Below are 22,226 nucleotides of genomic sequence, written 5' to 3' on the forward strand. Positions count from 1 at the left end.
AGTGGCTGATAACCCTCAAGGAAGTAATGTCTTAAAGGACATAAGCTGAATAGACCTTGGGGCACGTCACCCCTAATTTATAGGGCAGGGGCTGGGCTGAAGGTAAAATGAAACCGGGGGGCAAGGCGTGTTCCACTTAGGGCAGCTTCAGTCATGATCCGTGACGTTCAGCAGTCAAGCTCCACAGAAGGCCTTTCATGCACAAAACAAGTACCACATGCTCCCTCCCCACCGCTGTGAATCATTGCATTGGCACCCAGCCATCCAGTTGAAGATCTAGGGATGCAGAAAAGTAAAAACGGAATCTTTTGGAGTGTGGTTAGAACCGGGAAGGGAAGAATCAATGAAAGGCCTGTGAAACTTTTGTGACAATGGGAAAGGAGTCCCTGTGATTTCCCTGGTTGTCCATGGTTAAGACCCTGCATTTCCACTGCAGGCGACATGGGTTGGATCCGGGTTGGGGAACTAAGATCCCTTGTGGCAAGACCAAAAATTAATGGAGGGGTCCCTAGCATTTGAGGGAAGGTGTCGGAAGACTTACAGTGAGAAACGAGTGAAAAACTAACATTATCTCAGTCCCAGGCATTTATGAAGCATGGCGGGAGTTGGGGGCGGGGGGGGGGCACACTTTGAGGTTTTATATCCTGAATTGTTTGAAGTTTTTGCATTGAGCATGCATTGATTTTACGTGAAAAATTATCACTAGTAAAATAAGATTGTGCTTTTCAGATCACTAGAGAGATGTACTTCCTACATGGCAACAGTTAAGCAAAACGTAAGTAGCATAAACACAGAACCAAACACACTTAGGGTAATTGTGAATCAGTAAATACCTCTATTAAAAGGGAAAGTTTCTAACTGGGTCAATTCAAAATCCAGGTACAAGCTGTTCATCCTTAAAAAGTTAGGACCTTCCTTGGAGGTTCAATGGTCAGGATTCAGTGCTTTCACTGCCCAGCAGGGTTCAATCCCTGGTCCAGGAGCTAAAATCTTGGAAGCCAAGGTGTGGCAAAAAAAAAAAAAAAAGAGGGAGAGAGTTGAAAAATGGATAGATGGGCTATATCAAGGGTTTCAACTCCTTATTCTAAAAACTGGCATTGGAAAAATATGCATTTATCAGGCCAAGGGTGGCGGCCGGGAGGACCAACCCCATGTCCAAGGAGCTGTGGCTGCTCGGGTGCAGGAGGGCCTAGAGGAGCTATCCCACATTGAAGGTCAGGAAGGGGCGGCGGTGAGGAGATACCCCTCATCTGAGGTAAGGAGCAATGGCTGCACTTTGCTGGAGCAGCCGTGAAGAGATACCCACGCCCAAGGTAAGAGAAACCCAAGTAAGACGGTAGGTGTTGCAAGAGGGCATCAGAGGGCAAACACACTGAAACTATACTCACAGAAAACTAGTCAATCTAATCACACTAGGACCACAGCCTTATCTAACTCAATGAAACTAAGCCATGCCTGTGGGGCCACCCAAGATGGGCGGGTCATGGTGGAGAGATCTGACAGAATGTGGTCCACTGGAGAAGGGAATGGCAAACCATTTCAGTATTCTTGCCTTGAGAACCCCATGAACAGTATGAAAAGGCAAAATGATAGGATACTGAAAGAGAAACTCCCCAGGTCAGTAGGTGCCCAATATGCTACTGGAGATCAGTGGAGAAATAACTCCAGAAAGAATGAAGGGATGGAGCCAAAGCAAAAACAATACCCAGCTGTGGATGTGACTGGTGATAGAAGCAAGGTCTGATGCTGTAAAGAGCAATATTGCATAGGAACCTGGAATGTCAGGTCCATGAATCAAGGCAAATTGGAAGTGGTCAAACAAGAGATGGCAAGAGTGAATGTCGACATTCTAGGAATCAGCGAACTGAAATGGACTGGAATGGGTGAATTTAACTCAGATGACCATTATATCTACTACTGCGGGCAGGAATCCCTCAGAAGAAATGGAGTAGCCATCATGGTCAACAAAAGAGTCCGAAATGCAGTACTTGGATGCAATCTCAAAAACAACAGAATGATCTCTGTTTGTTTCCAAGGCAAACCATTCAATATCACAGTAATCCAAGTCTATGCCCCAACCTGTAACGCTGAAGAAGCTGAAGTTGAATGGTTCTATGAAGACCTATAAGACCTTTTAGAACTAACACCCCAAAAAGGTGTCCTTTTCATTATAGGGTACTGGAATGCAAAAGTAGAAAGTCAAGAAACACCTGGAGTAACAGGGAAATTTGGCCTTGGAATACGGAATGAAGCAGGGCAAAGACTGATAGAGTTTTGCCAAGAAAATGCACTGGTCATAACAAACACGCTCTTCCAACAACACAAGAGAAGGCTCTATACATGGACATCACCAGATGGTCAACACCGAAATCAGATTGATTATATTCTTTGCAGCCAAAGATGGAGAAGCTCTATACAGTCAGCAAAAACAAGACCAGGAGCTGACTATGGCTCAGACCATGAACTCCTTTTGCCAAATTCAGACTTAAATTGAAGAAAGTAGGGAAAACCACTAGACCATTCGGGTATGACCTAAATCAAGTCCCTTATGATTATACAGTGGAAGTGAGAAATAGATTTGAGGGCCTAGATCTGATAGATAGAGTGCCTGATGAACTATGGACGGAGGTTCGTGACACTGTACAGGAGACAGGGATCAAGACCATCCCCATGGAAAAGAAATGCAAAAAAGCAAAATGGCTGTCTGGGGAGGCCTTACAAGCAGCTGTGAAAAGAAGCGAAAAGCAAAGGAGAAAAGGAAGGATATAAACATCTGAATGCAGAGTTCCAAAGAATACCAAGAAGAGATAAGAAAGCCTTCCTCAGTGATCAATGCAAAGAAATAGAGGAAAACAACAGAATGGGAAAGACTAGAGATCTCTTCAAGAAAATCAGAGATACCAAAGGAACATTTCATGCAAAGATGAGCTCGATAAAGAACAGAAATGGTATGGACCTAACAGAAGCAGAAGATATTAAGAAGAGATGGCAAGAATACACAGAAGAACTGTACAAAAAAGATCTTCACGACCCAGATAATCACGATGGTGTGATCACTCACCTAGAGCCAGACATCCTGGAATGTGAAGTCAAGTTGGCCTTAGAAAGCATCACTACGAACAAAGCTAATGGAGGTGATGGAATTCCAGTGGAGCTATTCCAAATCCTGAAAGATGATGCTGTGAAAGTGCTGCACTCAATATGCCAGCACATTTGGAAAACTCAGCAGTGGCCACAGGACTGGAAAAGGTCAGTTTTCATTCTAATCCCAAAGAAAGCCAATGCCAAAGAATGCTCAACCTACTGCACAATTGCACTCATCTCACACTCTAGTAATGCTCAAAAGTCTCCAATACGTGAACCGTGAACTTCCTGATGTTCAAGCTGGTTTTAGAAAAGGCAGAGGAACCAGAGATCAAATTGCCAACATCCGCTGGATCATGTAAAAAGCAAGAGAGTTCCAGAAAAGCATCTATTTCCGCTTTATTGACTATGCCAAAGCCTTTGACTGTGTGGATCACAATAAACTGTGGAAAATTCTGAAAGAGATGGGAATACCAGACCACCTGACCTGCCTCTTGAGAAACCCGTATGCAGGTCAGGAAGCAACAGTTAGAACTGGACATGGAACAACAGACTGGCTCCAAATAGGAAAAGGAGTTCGTCAAGGCTGTATATTGTCACCCTGTTTATTTAACTTACATGCAGAGTACATCATGAGAAACGCTGGACTGGAAGAAACACAAGCTGGAATCAAGATTGCTGGGAGAAGTATCAATAACCTCAGATATGCAGATGATACCACGTTATGGCAGAAAGTGAAGAGGAACTCAAAAGCCTCTTGATGAAAGTGAAAGTGGAGAGTAAAAAAGTTGGCTTAAAGCTCAACATTCAGAAAATGAAGATCATGGCATCTGGTCCCATCACTTCATGGGAAATAGATGGGGAAACAGTGGAAACAGTGTCCGACTTTATTTTTTGGGCTCCAAAATCACTGCAGATGGTGACTGCAGCCATGAAATTAAGAGGTGCTTACTCCTTGGAAGGAAAGTTATGACCAACCTAGATAGCATATTCAAAAGCAGAGACATTACTTTGCCAACAAAGGTCCGTCTAGTCAAGGCTATGGTTTTTCCTGTGGTCATGTATGGATGTGAGAGTTGGACTGTGAAGAAGGCTGAGTGCCGAAGAATTGATGCTTTTGAAGTGTGGTGTTGGAGAAGACTCTTGAGAGTCCCTTGGACTGCAAGGAGATCCAACCAGTCTATTCTGAAGGAGATCAGCCCTGGGATTTCTTTGGAAGGAATGATGCTAAAGCTGAAACTCCAGTACTTTGGCCACCTCATGCAAAGAGTTGACTCATTGGAAAAGACTCTGATGCTGGGAGGGATTGGGGGCAGGAGGAGAAGGGGACAACAGAGGATGAGATGGCTGGATGGCATCACTGACTCAATGGACGTGAGTCTGAGTGAACTCCAGGAGTTGGTGATGGACAGGGAGGCCTAGTGTGCTGCGATTCATGGGGTCACAGAGTCAGACACGACTGAGGGACTGATCTGACCTGATCTGATCTGATCGTGTCTTAATTTAAACAAAAGTATTTCAGGATAAACTAATAGACCTAGTTAATGACAAAAGTCCTTTACAAAGTATTCCAGTTAATAAATGTGGAAAGAAAAGTAACATTGGGAAAATTGCTATTTTGTAATCCCTAATGAAGTACTGCTGCTGCTGCTGCTAAGTCACTTCATTCGTGTCCGACTCTGTGCGACCCCATGGACTGCAGCCTACCAGGCTTCCCTGTCCATGGACTTCTCCAGGCAAGAACACTGGAGTGGGTTGCCATTTCCTTTTCCAATGCATGAAAGTGGAAAGTGAAAGTGAAGTCGCTCAGTCGTGTCTGACTCTTAACGACCCCATGGACTGCAGCCTACCAGGCTCCTCCATCTACGGGATTTTCCGGGCAACAGTACTGGAGTGGGGTGCCATTGCCTTCTCCCTAATGAAGTACAGTTGACCCTTAACACAAGTTGGAACTGATTGGGACCATTTATATGTGGATTTTTTTTTTTTTAAGTACATACTACAGAACTATACCATCTGAGGTCAGTTGAACCTGCGGGTGCAGAGAGCAGAGTGTAAAGTTACTCAAGATTATTTGACTGAGAAGGGTCGGCAGCCCTAATCCCTAAATTGATCCAGGGTCAACTGTAGTTTATTCAGGCAAAGATCGTTCATGGACCTGCTAGAGCCTCCATTCATGGTTTGGTCATTTCTTCCCTGAATCACAGTCTCTCCCTAAGAGGTCTCCCTGCCTGTACTCTCACCTGCCTCTAATTCCTTCTTAAAATATACATATATATATAGGAGTATAGTTGATTTACCGGAGAAGGCAATGGCACCCCACTCCAGTACTCTTGCTTGGAAAATCCCATGGACGGAGGAGCCTGTTAGGCTGCAATCCATGGGGTCGCTAAGAGTCGGAAACTACTGAGCGACTTCACTTTCACTTTTCACTTTCACGCACTGGAAAAGGAAATGGCAACCCACTCCAGTGTTCTTGCCTGGAGAATCCCAGGGACGGGGAGCCTGGTGGGCTGCCGTCTCTGGGGTCGCACAGAGTCGGACACGACTGAAGTGACTTAGCAGAGCATAGCATAGTTGATTTATAGTGTTGTCTTTAATTCATTTATTAAGGTGCTGCCAAGGGGATCTTTTCAAAATGCAAATATAGTTATCTTATTCCCCTGCTTAAAACCCTCTGCCCACGAGATCAAATGCAATTTGCTTACTCCAGGGTCCTCTGGGTACTTTGTTCTCCTCCCCTGGTTGTGGCCATAGCAAGTTGCTACCTGCCCCTCTCACACCACCCTTACTATCAGACACTTGGCATTCCAGCTGGTAATCCTAGAAGCTTAGAAAGAGGCAGAGGACTCTAGAATACTCTGTTGAGTGCCAGAACAATCATTTTTCATATTCTTTTCCATTATGATTTATCATAGGATATTGAATCTAGTTCCCTGTGCTAAGCAGGAAGACCTTGTTTATCTGTTAATCCCTTTTTAAACAGCGCTGCGATCACCCAATGCGAGCAGGGTCATCTTTTACCCATGGGACCTGGGTGCACACAAGAGACTGGCCGTTGTCGCCCCACTGTTCAAGGAGCGTGCAAACACAAGCGTCCTTGCACCCCTTCTCGCCGCAGCACAGGGCACTGGCGGGCGCGCTCTCAAACGAAGGGCACGGAGCTGGTCAGCGCCCACCCCGACCCGGCCTGCCTGTCTCCAGCTGGGGGCTCCGGGGGGCAGGGAGGGACGGGGTTGCTACTGCGTGGTCTGCTTTTAACTTCACAAAGATGGACTCGCACTGAACAAGCTCGCTTCTTTTGCACAGGGATTCGTAGCTGGCGGAGCCCGTTCGCCACGTGACTGTTTAGACGTCAACCCAGAGAGGCAACACGAAATGGGGAACCATTTGCCCTCGTATCAGTCTACCTCTCAGAGTAGAGTCAGGCTCGATCAAAATGAAACGGCAAAGTGGCATCCACAAACACGAAAACGGTCTCAGGAGGAAGGAGAAAAACTTGCTATCTGGTGGTCGTGAAGGGATGTAAAGAAGAACGTTCGGTGGTCTATCCACCCCCACCCCAGATGGGACTCGAACCCACAATCCCTGGCTTAGGAGGCCAGTGCCTTATCCATTAGGCCACTGGGGCTTCACAAAAATGGCGCTCGATCACTTGTCTCTTGAACTATGACGCCGCAGGCCGGCGTAGTGACGTCAACCGGAAGTTCCCAGGTGCAAAGCCTAACTGGACACGAGCCCCAGGTGATGGAAGTAGCTGCGAGGAGAGGGTCCCGCGCTGTCTCCGCGCCTGAAACAAGGGCAATGGCCGGGTTTGGTTGCGGCGCAAGAGTGTCGTCCTCTTCTCAGGATTAAAGCGTTTCGACCACGAAGGGGCTCAAACGCTTAATCCGAAGTCAGACACACTACTTCTTGGGGCACGCTGCCTCCTCGCTAAGTGGGAGCCACCTCCGGCCGCCCCGGCGCTGGCGCAGAGTGTCTGTTGCTCTGCAACCCCGAGGACGCACGCGCCCTGAGGCTAAAAGCCCACGGTTTTCTCCCTCGGGCCAACGCCGCCTCCGGGAGGGTGCGCTCAACTATCTTCCCACGAACCGCTAGGCTCTGGGACCGCGTGGCCTAACGGATAAGGCGTCTGACTTCGGATCAGAAGATTGAGGGTTCGAGTCCCTTCGTGGTCGGCTTCGTTTTGGACGAGCAGCTCCTCCCGAATTCAAAATGCGAACCCGCTTTCTTCATGATTTCATCCGCCTGGTTCTGCTTCCTTCAGGCGTTCACTTTCCGCGCCCCTTGCCGTCCGTCATCGTCCTCAGTTTCGCCTCACCGTGAAGTTTTAACTTTTCGCGTGGCCCCGCGGCCGCGCCCCCTGCTTGTCCTGTAGGCCTCTCGGGCCCGGCCCTGGTCCTCGGGGTCCGCGGTCCGGCCGGCGTCGTGGTAGGGCCGATTGAGGCCTGTGCGCGCGCCGCTGCGCGTTACTACGGACCACGTGGTCGGCCCAGGCCGTCGCGCCCCAGTGGCCTAATGGATAAGGCACTGGCCTCCTAAGCCAGGGATTGTGGGTTCGAGTCCCACCTGGGGTGGTGTCGGGGCGGGAGCGCTTTGGCCCCACGTTAGCTTTTGCGATCGCAGAGCACGAGCCTCCGAGGTTGCAGCCTAGGGATCTGGGGACTCAGGGGCGCCCCACCCGCGTGCTCTCAGCTCGCCTTCTGCTGTGCAGCTGACCCGGACCTCGTTTGCAGTCAAATAGTCGGCGCGTCCCGGCCCGGGACTCAGTGTCCCTCACCCCCTCCTCCCGCCCTGGTGACCTCGCATCCTTCCCCCCTCCTTGTCCGCTCGGCCTGTTCGCTGTCCAAAAGTCAGCGGCCTCCAGGTCCCTGCTTTGGGATCTAGCCGGTTTTCCATCCGCGGACCGGAGCCCGGTGTGTTGGGAGTCTTTCGAGCGGCGGAACTATTGGCACATGGATTCTAGAGTGCAAGGACCAAAAAGGTGCTCTACCCCAGGTGGGACTCGAACCCACAATCCCTGGCTTAGGAGGCCAGTGCCTTATCCATTAGGCCACTGGGGCCTGCGGCTCAATTTCGCGACATCTCTGCCTCTAGTAGGCGGTCCGATCCCGGGCCTTACAAATCACGGCTTAGCGAGGCAAACGCCCTGGGATGCGGTGCCCGGGCCGCGCCAAAGCGAGACCTTGGATGCTCACGGAAACCCGCGAGGAAGAAACATGGTGGGAAGTCAACTGCCGCCCCCATTAGCCGCACCGGCAAGCACACGGGTGCTGGGAGGCCGGCGCTGATTCTGCCCGGACACCTGACTATGGATGGCGGGCGAAAGCTGAGGTTTGTAGGCATTTCCAAATTTTACCGTCATAGCTAAGTGTAGTAAGTGAACGAGAGCAAACTCGTCTCAAGCACGAGTCCTGAAACAAACAGTAACATTCTCCCCCATCATGAAACAACGTACAACCTGAAGGAACACATCCTTCCAGTCTTGATAGTAGAAATATATACGTACGCAATTACAGAATAGAGCGAAAAGAAATGGATCACCCAACTAGACACTTTAATATCTTGTTTCTTTAGGACTGTTATACAAAAGGGAATACAAATACAGAAAAGCACATTTAAAAACGTTACACATGTTGAAAACCCACTACTAAAATCCATACCTATTGGAAAAATGTAAGGGAAGGAGAGTCAGCCCAGGGCAGTCAGTGTCTACTCCCCGCCTGTGCTTGCGTTGAGATCTTAGCTCTCAGGGACTTGGAGACGTTCTTTTTTCTTTCTCTCTCCCACTTACAGAGTCTGCACAAACCCATAATACCAACAAGAAAGAGGAATGTACCCCACCTGGCTCCCGTCTCCTTCCTTAAGCCTGTCCTCTTTTCAGTTAACTAAATGCTCTGCTTGTTGAGGTGTAACATCCACGCAGTAAGGTGTACACATCTCAAGGTCATGGCCGGAGGAGATACAGAACTTTGCCAGCGCCCCTGAAGGCTCCCTTCTGCCTCCTCCCCACTGCCCCGGGGTAAATGCTTCCCTGACTCTCAACGCCATAAGGCAGTTTTGCCTGACTTGAGCTTTGTATAAACGGAATCATACTCTTACAGTCTGACCTCTGTGGCTCATCACTGTGTCTGTGAGGTCCACCCATGCTCATTCTTTTGCCCTCATCTTTTTGTTGTTGCTGTTTTATTGGAAGATAATTGCTTTACAATGTTGTGTTGGTTTCTGCCATACATGGACATGAATCAGCCATAGGTATACATATATCCCCTCCTTCTGGAACCTCCCTCCTGCCCCCTACCCCATCCCACTCCTCTAGGTTGTCGCAGGGCACCTGGTTGACCTCCCTGTGTTACACAACAACTCCCCACTGGCTATCGATTTTATGTATGGTAATGTGTATGTTTCAATGCTACTCTCAATTCGTCCCACCCTCTCCTTCCTGCTCTGTGTCCACAAGTCTGTTTTTACATCTGTGTTTCTATTCCTGACCTGCAAATAGGTTCTTCAGTACCATTTTTCTAGATTTCATATATATGCGTTAGTATACAACATTTCGGAGAAGGCAATGGCACCCCACTCCAGTACTCTTGCCTGGAAAATCCCATGGACCGAGGAGCCTGGTAGGCTGCAGTCCATGGGGTCGCTAAGAGTCGGACACGACTGAGCGACTTCCCTTTCACTTTTCACTTTCATGCATTGGAGAAGGAAATGGCACCCCACTCCAGTGTTCTTGCCTGGAGAATCCCAGGGACGGGGCAGCCTAGCGGGCTGCTGTCTATGGGGTCACACAGAGTCGGACACGACTGAAGCGACTTAGCAGCAGCAGCATACAACATTTGTTTTTTTGACTTACTTCACTGTGTAACAGGCTCTGTTGTTTTTGATGACGGGTCCTACCCCTGTTCTCCACTCTCTAGTGTCCCCTGGCCTAGTTTTGTTTTTCTTCACCTCTCTTTCCCCTCCTCTGTATTTTAAATGCTTTTGCAAGCCCCGTCACGAGCCACCAATGTCTTCTGAGAGCCTCACAGGCCCAGCCCCCAGGTCCAGAGTCAAACCGTGAGGATGCTCGCTCTGGTTTCCCGCCGCTGTCTCCATGCATCTCCATGCTTTGCTCCTCCACATCCCCAAGACACTGCTTGTTCTCTTCTGTCCTGCATCCCTGCTTCGACCTCACTCCCCAGCTCCCACTTCACTCCCCGTCCTGGGCATCACCATGTTGGCATTCCTCCTCAGGCCCCACAAAGCAGCTCCTCCCAGGCAAAACCATACCCATCATCCAACCAGCCTCCCAAGCCTGCTCCCTTGGTGACTTTCCTGTCTCAGATCACCACCCCCTTGTCACACACCAGCTCTCACTCCAATCAGTCAACTTTCTGTCCTCCGAACCCCCTTGCATCCGCGGGTTTCTTTCCATCACTGCTGCCACTGGCCCGGTTCCAGGATGGGTCCCTAACTGCTCACTGGATCTGTCCACTGAGTTGTGCACACTTCCCTGCAGTCTTTTTTTCTCATCCAATCCCAATAAGATTAATCTTCCCCTGACAGCCTCTATAGGGGTAGAGGCCAAACATCTTAGGTGTCACATTGAAGGCCTTTCTAGACCTGGCTCCCACTCAAGGTGGCAGACGTGTCTTCCACAGAGCCTCACCCCCTGGGTTCCAGCCAAACTGGGCTATTAATCATGGCTAAAGTTCCCTGGGTACAGGCTCAGTGCCACTAATGACTACCACCCTACCACCCTATTAGAGGTCAGCACTAACCATCCCTAGTTTGTAGAGGGGCCGTGGGATCACAAAGATTTGCACATGACTTAGCCACTCAGTTCAGTTCAGTTCAGTTGCTCAGTCGTATCTGATTCTTTGCAACTCCACGGACTGCAGCACACCAGGCCTCCCTGTCCATCACCAACTCCTGGAGTTTACTCAAATTCATGTCCATTGAGTCAGTGATGCCATCCAACCATCTCATCCTCTGTCATCCCCTTCTCCTCCTGCCTTCAATCTTTCCCAGCAACAGGGTCTTTTCAAATGAGTCAACTCTTTGCATCAGGTGGCCAAAGTATTGGAGTTTCAGCTTCAGCGTCAGTCCTTCCAATGAACATTCAGGACTGATTTCCTTTAGAATGGACTGGGTGGATCTCCTTGCAGTCCAAGGGACTCTCAAAAGTCTTCTCCAACACTACAGTTCAAAAGCATCAATTCTTTGGTGCTCAGCTTTCTTTATAGTCCAACTCTCACATCCATACATGACTACTGGAAAAACCATAGCTTTGACTAGATGGACCTTTGTTGGCAAAGTAATGTCTCTGCTTTTGAATATGCTGTCTAGGTTGGTCATAGCTTTTCTTCCAAGGAGCAAGCATCTTTTAATTTCATGGCTGCAGTCACCATCTGCAGTGATTTTGCACTGCCCCCCCCACCACCGAAAAAGTCTGTCACCATTTCCACTGTTTTCCCATTGATTTGCCATGAAGTGATGGGACCAGATGCCATGATCTTAGCTTTCTGAATGTTGAGCTTTAAGCCAGCTTTTTCACTCTCCTCTTTCACTTTCATCAAAAGGCTCTTTAGTTCTTCACTTTCTGCCATAAGGGTGGTGTCCTTTGCATATCTGAGGTTATTGTTATTTCTCCCGGCAATCTTGATTCCAGCTTGTGCTTCCTCCAGCCCAGCATTTCTCATGATGTACTCTGCGTGTAAGTTAAATAAGCAGGGTGACAATATACAGCCTTGACGTACTCCTTTCCTTATTTGGTACCAGTCTGCTGTTCCATGTCCAGTTCCAACTGTTGCTTCCTGACCTGCATACATATTTCTTAAGAGGCAGGTCAGGTGGTCTGGTATTCCTATCTCTTTCAGAATGTTCCACATTTTGTTGTGATCCACACAGTCAAAGCCTTTGATATAGTCAATAAAGAAGTAGATGTTTTTCTGGAACTCTCTTGCTTTTTCGATGATCCAGCGGATGTTGGCAATTTGATCTCTGGTTCCTCTGCGTTTTCTAAATCCAGCTTGGACATCTGGAAGTTCACGGTTCACATACTGTTGAAGCCTCGCTTGGAGAATTTTGAGCATTACTTTACTAGTGTGTGAGATGAGTGCAATTGTGCACTAGTTTGAACATTCTTTGGCATTGCCTTTCTTTGGGATTGGAATGAAAACTGACCTTTTCTAGTCCCATGGCCACTGCTGAGTTTTCCAAATGTGCTGGCATATTGAGTGCAGCACTTTCACAGCATCATCTTTTAGGATTTGAAATAGCTCAGCTGGAATTTCATCACCTCCTCTAGCTTTGTTTGTAGTGATGCTTCCTAAGGCCCACTTGACTTCACGTTCCAGGATGTCTGGCTCTAGGTCAGTGATCACACCATCATGGTTATCTGGATCATTAAGATCTTTTTTGTATAGTTCTTCTGTGTATTCTTGCCATGTTTTCTTAATATCTTCTGCTTCTGTTAGGTCCATACCATTTCTGTCCTTTATTGTGCCCATCTTTGCATGAATGTTCCCTTGGTATATTTAATTTTCTTGAAGAGGTCTCTAGTCCTTCCCATTCTATTGTTTTTCTATATTTCTTTGCACCGATCACTGAGGAAAGCTTTCTTATCTCTCCTTGCTATTCTTTGGAACTTGACATTCAAATGGGTTTATCTTTCCTTTTCTCCTTTGCCTTTCACTTCTCTTCTTTTCTCAGCTATTTGTAAGGCCTCCTCAGACAGCCATTTTGCCTTTTTGTGTTTCTTTTTCTTGGGAATGGTCTTGATCCCTGTCTCCTGTACAATGTCACGAACTTCCCCGTCCATAGTACTTCAGGCACTCTATCAGCTCTAATCCCTTGAATCTATTTCTCACTTCCACTGTATAATCGTAAGGGATTTGATTTAGGTCATACGTGAGTGGTCTAGTGGTTTTCCCTACTTCCTTCAATTTAAGTCTGAATTTGGCAATAAGCGGGTCATGATCTGAGTCAGCTCCCGGTCTTGTTTTTGCTGACTGTATAGAGCTTCTCCATCTTTGGCTGCAAAGAATATAATCAGTCTGATTTCAGTACTGACCATCTAGTGATGTCCGTGTGTAGAGTTGTCTCGTGTTGTTGGAAGAGGGTGTTTGCTGTGACCAGTGCATTCTCTTGGCAAAACTCTATTGGCCTTTGCCCTGCTTCATTCGGTACTCCAAGGCCAAATGTGCCTGTTACTCCAGGTATTTCTTGACTTCCTACTTCTGTACTGAACAGCAATAAAAGCTAAGGTTCAGAGAGGCTGAGTAGTTTCCTGGAGGCCTCACAGCTGGGAGTGGTGCTCGTCAGGAGCTGACCCCGGGGCAGCTGGCCTCATGGCCCATTCTCTCCATGTGGTGGTTCACTGTCCCCACCGCAGGCAGGGCCCTTGGCCACCACTGGAGTCTCCAGGTGATAAGCTTCTTCCTGTGCTCGCATGGCCAGCCCTTCCCCTCCATCAGGCCCATCTGAAGCACCTCAAGTACATCTTCACTGACCCTCCCGCTGGAACAAGTTACTCCCCAAAACTATTTATACCTTCCTTGTGTTATGTTTTAGGTCATGTTACCCTAACAAGAATCCATTTTGCTTCTCAGCTTTTATCATTCTGATTGAACGTGAGTTCTCTGGGAGAAAGGACTTTTGTTCACTGCTGATTCCTCAGGACCTTACCCGGTGCCTGGTATTCAGTATTTGTTGAATTAAAGAACCAAAGAATGTTGCACTTGCTCATATATGAGCCTCAGCTCCCTACTGGGCTCCACGTCCCTTAACCCCGTCCTCCACGTTGCAATTTCGTTAAGTCATTTATCACTGACTCCCCCCGTTTACAGTCACAAGAATGATGAGGTTCCCATCAAGTGTACATACTACTACAGCTCTCGATCTTGCATTTAGAGCATCACAGTGCAGTCAACTGTCAAAGGAATAAACTAGATCAAAATAACAGAACGTTTTGAGAATCCATACAAGTCTGAGTAATCTGCAGTTGGTGTACTGAACCAGATACAATCGGATCTCAAGAACCTCTTTCCAGTCCCAACTCTTTTTAAAAAAATTTTTGGCCGTATCACATGACGCGTGGGATCTTAGTTCTCTGAAGTGCAAGTCGCTCAGTCGTGTGTCTGACTCTTTGCGACCCCATGGAATTCTCCAGTCCATGGAATATAGTCCATGGAATTCTCCAGGCCAGAATACTGGAGTGGGTAGCCTTCCCCTTCTTTAGGGGATCTTCCCGACCCAGGGATGGAACCCAGGTCTCCCGCATTGTGGGCAGATTCTTTACCAGGTGACCTACCTTAGCTCCCTGACTAGGGAATCAGCCCACACCCTCTACAGTAGAAGCTCAGAGTCTCAACTGTTGGACCCCCAGCAAAGTCCCCCAACTCATTTTCTTCCTATCTCCAAAACCCCACAGCCTGCAATAGCACCTAACACACGACACTCCTTCCCACTCAAGGCCCTCAGTGGCTCCCTAGTATCCTCGTGTCTTAGAACCTAAACTTCTCCACTTGAACTCCAGACTCTTCACCGTGAACTTGTCTCCCTCTCCAGACTCACCTCCAAAAGGTCCCACACAGATCCATCATTCGATGGATTCCTCCTCAGCTCCGCCAACCCAGCCTGCTCTCTGGTCTCCTTTATTCACACCATTCCCTTCACCTGGCATGTCCTCCTGGCTCTCTCCTGATCAACATTCCACACCCGTCTCCAGGCCCAGCTCTGATGCCCACCCACCTGGCTCAGCCCTTCTGCCCTTGTGTTCCTGAGGGCTGACCCCACAGTTCACCTCTCTGTGCCCCTCTGGACTGTACAGTCAGTGCTGGTCAATAATTATCAGGCAGATTTCAAGTGAGAGAAAAGGTAGGAATTCTGTCCTGACACATTCTGAATGAGAAGGGGAAGCCCGCTGAGTTTAGAATTTTATTGCCACTAATACAGGACACGGATAACAAAGGTGTGATATAACACGTGATCGCCTCTAAAGACCTCGGCGACCAGGGCCTACAACCCTCGCTCCCGATGGACCTTCTTGCGACGGTTCCGACATAGAGACGAGCAGTGACACGAACAGACACCCGTCTCCTGGTGTCCGAGCCGCCTGGGTGTCCTGGAGGGGCTCTGCTGGCTCGAGGGGGTGCTTTCAGTCCGTACCGACCCTCCTGCTCGTCTTGATGGCAGAGTTTATTCTCTTTTTTCGGAGCCTTTCGCGATTCATGTTTTCTATCCTGAAAACAAAGAAGAACATGGTTACGCCCAGATGCCCAATCAGAGCTTCTCAAGGTGGCGAGAGGACCTGGCACCAAGGCAGCAGGTGCCAGGCCGGGGCCTCCACTCGAGGTCCGTCTGCCCACTGGCCAGTCTCGGGCCTCTCCCGCCTCCTTTCTTCCCTGTGTGGCCCCCTCGCCCACATGAATCTGTTTACAGAAGCTGGGGGCGTGTTCTAAAGGACCTGAGTTTCTGAAGTGCAGCATCTTCTTTGGATGGCTCTGTGGCTGGCTGGCTGGCCTCGGCAATCATGTCTCGAATTTTCTGGAGGCAATCTGCCAGGTTTCGGAACTGATAGCGGCTGTATTCAGACGTGAGGATCAGCTCTCCCGCCCTGTTGATCTTATTTTTGTGCTGCGGAGGACAAAGGCAAAACCAAAATTCTGCAAAGAAGAGTTTTTGAAGTGACTGAGGGGTTATGGGGAGAGCAGGGGCTGGCGGTTTACCGTGAGAGCCATCTTCTGCCGCACGGGCTCTGCGATCCAGTCGGCGCTTGCCAGGTGGAACCTGACTTCAGCCTTGGAGTTCACTGTCGATAAAGGGAGGGAGCGCGGGTCACTGAGATGCTCAGCACCCTCAGCATCAGGGTAGCTGGTGACCACCGGACTCTGAACCACAGGGAGGTGAGACGCCCACCCAAGGGACGCTCCTGTCCTGTGTGAACTTGGGGAGACCAACTTGGCCATGGAATGAGCCTGCCAGGACAGTGAGGTGCTTCTGGACAAAAGTAAACTTCCGGGACTTCCCAGGTGGTCCGGGGCTAAGACTCTAAGCTCCCAAGGCAGGGGGCCCAGGCTTGATCCCCGGTCGGGAAACTAGATCCCACATGCCACAACTGAGACCTGGCACAACCAAATAAATAAATATTTTAAAAAATACAAATAAACTTCCAGGTAAGTGGATAACCAACCAGGACCTACTGTACAGCACAGGGAACTCTGATAGAGACGAGTCTGGGAGAGAATGGATACATGGATATGTATGGCTGAGTCTCTTTGCTGTGCAACTGAAACTATCAAACATTATTAATTGGCTATGGGGTGGCAAAGAGTCGGAAACAACTGAGCGACTGATCTGATCTGATCTGATACTCCAATGTAAAGTTAAACAACAAACAAAAGAACCCAAACTTCCAGGAATAAAATGCCCAGTGGTCTCTTTCTCTCACAGTTTACTGGGTTCGGACAAGAATGCGGCGGGGGAGGGGGCGTGAGTCCCACAAGAAAGAAGGAACCTGTTCTGGGAGCTGGCTGCCAACTCACACTGTGCGGTCCCTTTGTTCAGACTCCCAGACCAACCCCAGGCCTGGCAACCCGCAGCTGGGAGTCCGAGGACCAGACCACATTCAAAAGAATAAAGGGGGTTATTATATAAACTGGCAGTATTTAAGCTTCTGGAAAAAAAAAATCCCTTTATTTCCACATGAATGTAAACAGAATCCTCAAGCCCATCTCTCAGCTAAGCGCTAAAGAGAACAAGGTGCCTCGTACCTTTGTTAACGTTCTGGCCCCCAGGACCACTGCTCCGACAGTAAGATATCGTCAAGCGATCTGAAAACCAGAACACACATCATCACGGTGATTTCCCCAAGGCCAGAGACAGCAGCAGATGTAAAACTACGACCCAGGTTGTCCACTCCTGGTCTAGCACACTCTGCGGGATCTGACTGCCCTCGCCTTTTGCTGTTTGTTTTAAAGCAAGGACTCTTTCAAAAGCCCAAACGGAGGGACAAACTGAATTTCAGTTGTATTTTGAAATGTGGTGGTCGTGGACACGCCGGCTGGCTGGTGTTCCATGCGCATCCCCGGGCCGAGCCTGCATCAGTGGGTGAGAACGCCTGCTGCGTGAATGAGCACTCCACTTGCAGCTGGGAGTCCCATCTTCTAACGCCGGCTCAGCACAGACTGACTCTGTGACCCCAGCAAAGCCTCGCTGCTTCCCTGTGTCTTGGTTTTGTTTTGAATCTGTAAACTGAGGTTGCTTCCTTCTACTTTTATTTTCTCCCTTCAGCCACAAATTTTATTGTTTGAATGGGCTTCCCTGGAGGCTCAGACTGTAAAGAATCTGCCTGCAATGCAGGAAACCCAGGTTCAATCCTTGGGTGTGGAAGATCCCTTGGAGAAGGGCATGGCAACCCACTCCAGTATTCTTGTCTGGAGAATCCCATGGACAGAGGAGCCTGGCGGGCTACAGTCCATGGGGTCCCAAAGAATTGGACCCAACTGAGCAACTAAGACTTTATTATTTGAGTATCTGCAACTATTATTCTATACACCAATTTTCGTTTCTTATAGAACTCTATATCCCATACTGCCAGGTCACTTCACTCTCCATTTTATGCCACGTTCCCACCGGGAAGTGTCTCATCGGATCACAGTCTGACTGTGTGTTGCTCTCGTTCAGTTGCTAAGTCATGTTCGGCTTTTTGCGGCCCCATGGACTATAGCCCACCAGGCGCCTCTGTCCGGGGGATTTCCCAGGCAAGAATACTGGAGTGGGTTGCCATTTCCGTCTCCATTCCTTCTACTTTAATAATTCATGAAAAGCAGCCTCATAGTGTCTGAGGAGAGTCGGGGAGGCATGGCAGTGGGCAAGTTTCAGGAGGGTTGGGCTACGGGGGCTCAAGGGGCACTGTGGCCCTGTGCTTGTGGGGAGCGGGCCTCAGTGGGAGTGGCGACATCTCCAGACAGCTTCTGAGAGGTTTTCCGCCCTTTGAAAAAAATCAAATGAACTTGTTTTTCCCAACAAGTGATGAATGCCTGCAGTTCTGTGTGCGTCGGGGGGGGCACCTCATCAGCGTCTGCAGAGGCCTGGGACCCGCTCAGAGGCAGGTGAGGAGGAAACAGTGACTGGCCATTCCCGCTGCCTGCCCGTCCGCCCAGGCTGTCAGGAGACGGGCTGTGTTGTCCCTGGTTCTCTGCCTCCTCCCGCCACAGGGCACCAGTGCCGGCTTCAAACTACCGAGCAGTAGTAGGCTGCTGGCTCCTCTGCTTTAGACTGTGGCCACCTGGCCTCCTTGTTGCGGGATCATCTTGAGCCCGAGCCTTTGGCTGCTCTCCTTTCACTGTCTGTGGGTGCCAGAAACTCTTTGACTCTCAAGGGGCCTGCTTGTTTCTTTACAGACCACATCTTAGGCTTGATGGGCACAAAACTTTGAAGTTACGCAAATGGTTCACAGGGAGAAGTCCCCACTCCTGTTTCCCAGACACCAAGTTCCCAAATTTGTCTCTGCTCCCACCTCGGGTCACCCCTGTATCCAGTGCCCTCCACATCCTTCAGATCCGTGTGGACATCCAGAAACATGTGCCTCAGACAGATATATATGTAAGTAAGGCACAAACGGCAGCTCACTGTAGATACGCTTCTGTACCTGACTTTTTTCACAAAGTGACCAGTTCACCTAGTGTAGACTGTTCCAGGCCCCCAGCCCATCGAGAGCTCTCCGTGTGTGCTGGGGGCTTCCCAGAGCTCTGGGGGGGCTGCCTCATCACTTTCTGTTTCCTTCCTCTTCTCAACAATGCTGCAAGGACTCCCCTTCTGCACCCTCAAAGATGGCTTCTTTACTTTCACTGGGCTGGGGAGGAATGCGTGACGGGGGAGGAAACGATCGGGTGTTTTTCTGTGAAACAAAACCACTCACCTACAGGAATGTCATCGTTGCCTTGCTTTGCGTCGCCCTGTAATGAAACATACACAGTGTCAGGTGAATATTAGCTGCTGAGTGACTCCCAACTGGTCCAGAGAGACAAAAAGGAAACGATGTAAAGCTACAACGTGAATACAATACAGCTATTTTCAGGTCCCCAGCTAAATCGTGTTGAGATGACAGAAAAAGCTTCCCCAGGCTCCAGAGGTACCGCCTCACAAACACTCCTCCAGGAAACGGGACTGACTTTTCCAGCCCTCCCTGCCACCTGCCCTGCACCCCAGCCCACTCAGCTAGGGTTGGCACCATCAGCAGCCTCGGAGGAGGGAAGGGGCTACAGTACATCAGCATCAGGGAGATTTCAAGAAACACTCTCTGCCCACCCCGAGCCGCATACCACGAGAGGCCCGAGTACGGGGCTGTCTGCCTTCAACAGTGACCAGCACAAGGGCCCTGAGGGTTTGTGTCAAGCTGAACTACTCACTCCAGGACCTCCCGCCTCCACGCCTCTTCTGAGTTGTTCCTCTGTGGCCTTAAATCCTCCCGTCCATGGGCCCAGCGCGAACATCACCCACTCGGAGGTTCTTCTGGCCTCCCAAGCTCAAAGGCACTTCACTTGTCCCTGCTGTCCTTCATCCCTTTTCATCTTAGAATTATCTGGCAGTGAAATCCTCAACGTACTCCACGTCGGCAGCGCTGGAGACTCAGGGCGGTGCCCTCCACACACGCTCTTCCCTTTTCTGAGCTGGCCTCTCCAGTTCTCTCACCTTCCCGTGACTTTCTTCACTCTCCTCTGCTTGCTCTTTGCAAACTTTAAACACTGAAATGTCCCTGAGAGCCTTCTTCTTCTCTCACTCTTTCCCTAGAACATTCCACCCATCTCCTTTGAAAATATCATCCTTGGCGATATTTCTGGCTCAAACTCAAACCTCTTTCTCCAACCCCACGTCCACAGAGCCCACTGCTATTTGATGTCTCCTCTCAGGCGCCTAACTGATGCCTCAAACCTCTGGCCTCCTCAAAGAAGACTTCCCTTCCTGACAACCGGAAGCAGCTCCCTGGCTCTCATGTCAAAGCCCTCCAGTCGAGTCCTTACTTCATACTCTCTGACATGTTTTCCTCATTTATTTACTGTCTGCTCCTTCTGTTAGAACGTAAGCTTCATGAGGTGGAAACCAGTTTATTGTGATTGTGTCTCCAATGCTTGAACAGTTTCTGACAGTTGGTGCACAAGAAACTTACTGTTGAGTGAATGAAAGGACGAACGACTGTAACTGCCACTCTCTCATCTCCATTAATGGCAACTCAGTCTTTACATTGCTCAGGGCCCAGACTTCAGTTCCTCTCTCATTTCACACGTCTCCTAGAAAACCCACTAGAACTTCTGTAGGCTTTCCCTTTAAAACTTATCTAGAACCTGACAAGTCTCATGACTCCTATTGCTTCCACCCTGCTTATCATCTTTTTTTTTCCTGCATTGAGTCTTAGTTGTGGCATGTGGGATCTGTTAATAGTTCTCTGACCGGGATCAAACCTGGGCCCCTGCACTGGGAGTGCAGTGTCTGAGCCACTGAACCACCAGGGAAGTCCCCCTGCTTATCATCTGTTGCCTGTATTACTGCGATCTCCTCACTGGTCTCCTGTTCCTGCCGTTTTGCAGTCTTTTCTCTACAAAAGTGATCTTTGTAAAACTAATTAGGCTCATTCCACTCTTCTGCCTCCATCACATTCAGAGTAAAGCTAAGGCCCGTGAGCCCTATAAACAGACCTCCCCTCAGCCCTCTCTTTAGTTTCCTCTCTGACACACTGGCCTGCCTGCTGTTCCTTGAACCAGATGAACATGCTACCCCTTGAGAGGGTGACACCTGCTGGTCCCCCCACAAGGAAAGCTCCTCTTCTCATGGCTTGCTGCTAGGTTTCCTCCAGGTCCTTAATCCAGCATCACCTTCTCAGAGGCCTCCTCAGACAATCCTCCTTAAAACTGTAACCCCCCCCAAAACAAACAAACAAACAAACAAACACCTGTAATCCCACCCCCGACCTTAGCACTTCTTCCTTCTGGGCTTTATTTTCTCCAAAGTACGTGTCATATACTCTATATTACTGCTTTTGTGTTGGTCTCCCTTCATTAGCAGATAAGGTAACTAGCATCAGGATTTTTGTGTTTTGGTCACTACTCTATCCCCATGCATAGCACAGTGTACACAGCATGCTTTCAACACAAGTTTGTTGAATGAGTGAGTGAATGACAGAACCCTCTCTTCCAGTCCTGTAGGTGGGAACTTAGTGAATTGGGTGCGTCCTCACTTTCCTGCCCCGGGCCCTGATACAGCGCCTGCACACAGCGAGCAGCCTAAAGAAGCGAACCAGAAGCCCTGTTTCCTCAGGCGTGCTGGAGGCCGGGGACCGCGTAACTCGGCAAAAGGCTCCCAAAGAGAGCTTCTTGGCAGCTTCCGGCCTTAACTGTCCGCCTTGGAGGGCAGTTTTCCCCGAGGACAAGAATGTGAGTCTGAGGGACGGGAAATGAAGACGGAAACGTGGGCGGTTTTCCCTGAGGATAAGAATCTGGGCCTGAGGGACGGAGAATGGACGAGGAAACGCTGGTGGTCTTGGAAGAAGCGGAGCCAGCGTGCTCTCCCGGCGTCCGCACACCTCAAGCGACATCGGGTGCTGCCATCCGCCCCAACCCTGCGGGTGCTCGGGCAACCGGCCTCGGCTCGCGGGCACCGCCGAGTCTGAGCGCGTCCGCCCCCGGACCAGCCGCTCGCCTCGCGCGTGGGGCCCTGGCTCCCCGGCGTCGCCCGGCGGAGTCCAGGAAACGCCCCTTCAGGCCGGCCCTCCTGGCTCACCGGGACCCTCCAGGCGGTGTCCGCGCCCCGCGATTCCGGGTACAGCTTGTCCAGGCTGTAGGCGCTCCGGAATTCGGTGCCCTCTACCTGTCTGTGCAGAGCCCGGTGACAGCAGCGTGTGGGCGGCGGCAGCAGCCAGGCCTCGGCTCGGCTCAGACCCCAGCGAAGGCACCTGGCAGCCGCCATGTTCGGCCTCCGGGGCCGCTTCCGGTGTGTTCTTCCTCTCACGGTCCGCGGGCCCGCGCTTCCCTCGGGACTTTGGTTCCGCTAGGCTTCAGAAAACGAAGATCATGGCATCTGGTCCCATCACTTCATGGGAGACAGATGGGGAAACAGTGGAAACAGTGTCAGACTTATTTTTTTTTGGTGGGGTCGGGGGG

At 49.8% G+C, this 22,226-nt stretch overlaps 1 protein-coding gene and 4 non-coding genes across 6 annotated transcripts; 2 read left to right on the top strand and 3 right to left on the bottom strand.

The window, feature by feature from the left end:
* Nucleotides 1-6,642: 6,642 nt before the first annotated feature.
* On the bottom strand, nt 6,643-6,715 carry TRNAR-CCU (transfer RNA arginine (anticodon CCU)). The gene has a single exon. It is a non-coding gene; the product is annotated as a tRNA-Arg (tRNA).
* Nucleotides 6,716-7,189: 474 nt separating this feature from the next.
* Nucleotides 7,190-7,262, top strand: TRNAR-UCG (transfer RNA arginine (anticodon UCG)). Its single transcript has one exon. It is a non-coding gene; the product is annotated as a tRNA-Arg (tRNA).
* Nucleotides 7,263-7,588: 326 nt separating this feature from the next.
* On the top strand, nt 7,589-7,661 carry TRNAR-CCU (transfer RNA arginine (anticodon CCU)). Its single transcript has one exon. It is a non-coding gene; the product is annotated as a tRNA-Arg (tRNA).
* A 413-nt stretch (nt 7,662-8,074) lies between these two features.
* Nucleotides 8,075-8,147, bottom strand: TRNAR-CCU (transfer RNA arginine (anticodon CCU)). Its single transcript has one exon. It is a non-coding gene; the product is annotated as a tRNA-Arg (tRNA).
* A 6,846-nt stretch (nt 8,148-14,993) lies between these two features.
* Nucleotides 14,994-22,071, bottom strand: MRPL58 (mitochondrial ribosomal protein L58). 2 transcript variants are annotated; one of them, XM_061392886.1, is made up of 6 exons: nt 21,934-22,071; nt 18,992-19,028; nt 16,842-16,901; nt 15,798-15,880; nt 15,536-15,705; nt 14,994-15,311 (listed from the first exon to the last, which is right to left on the bottom strand). In XM_061392886.1, the coding sequence occupies exons 1-6, from the start codon at nt 22,030-22,032 to the stop codon at nt 15,227-15,229; spliced, it is 534 nt and encodes a 177-aa protein (XP_061248870.1). In that variant the 5' UTR covers nt 22,033-22,071; the 3' UTR covers nt 14,994-15,226. The 2 variants fall into 2 exon arrangements, with proteins under 2 accessions (XP_061248870.1, XP_061248869.1); XM_061392885.1 differs by having other exon boundaries at nt 21,847-22,071.
* Between the last annotated feature and the right edge of the window lie 155 nt (nt 22,072-22,226).

This window comes from Bos javanicus, chromosome 19, assembly GCF_032452875.1.
Source record: "Bos javanicus breed banteng chromosome 19, ARS-OSU_banteng_1.0, whole genome shotgun sequence".
NCBI classification, from domain to species: domain Eukaryota; kingdom Metazoa; phylum Chordata; class Mammalia; order Artiodactyla; family Bovidae; genus Bos; species Bos javanicus.

Bases quoted from the DNA above. Each gene is read 5' to 3' on its own strand.
- MRPL58 (XM_061392885.1), bottom strand. From the start codon at position 22,032: ATGGCGGCTGCCAGGTGCCTTCGCTGGGGTCTGAGCCGAGCCGAGGCC. The intron at 15,881-16,841 runs GTACGAGGCACC...CTTTATCGACAG, and splicing joins GGGCCAGAACGTTAACAAAG to TGAACTCCAAGGCTGAAGTC. The intron at 15,706-15,797 runs GTAAACCGCCAG...TGTCCTCCGCAG, and splicing joins GGCAGAAGATGGCTCTCACG to CACAAAAATAAGATCAACAG.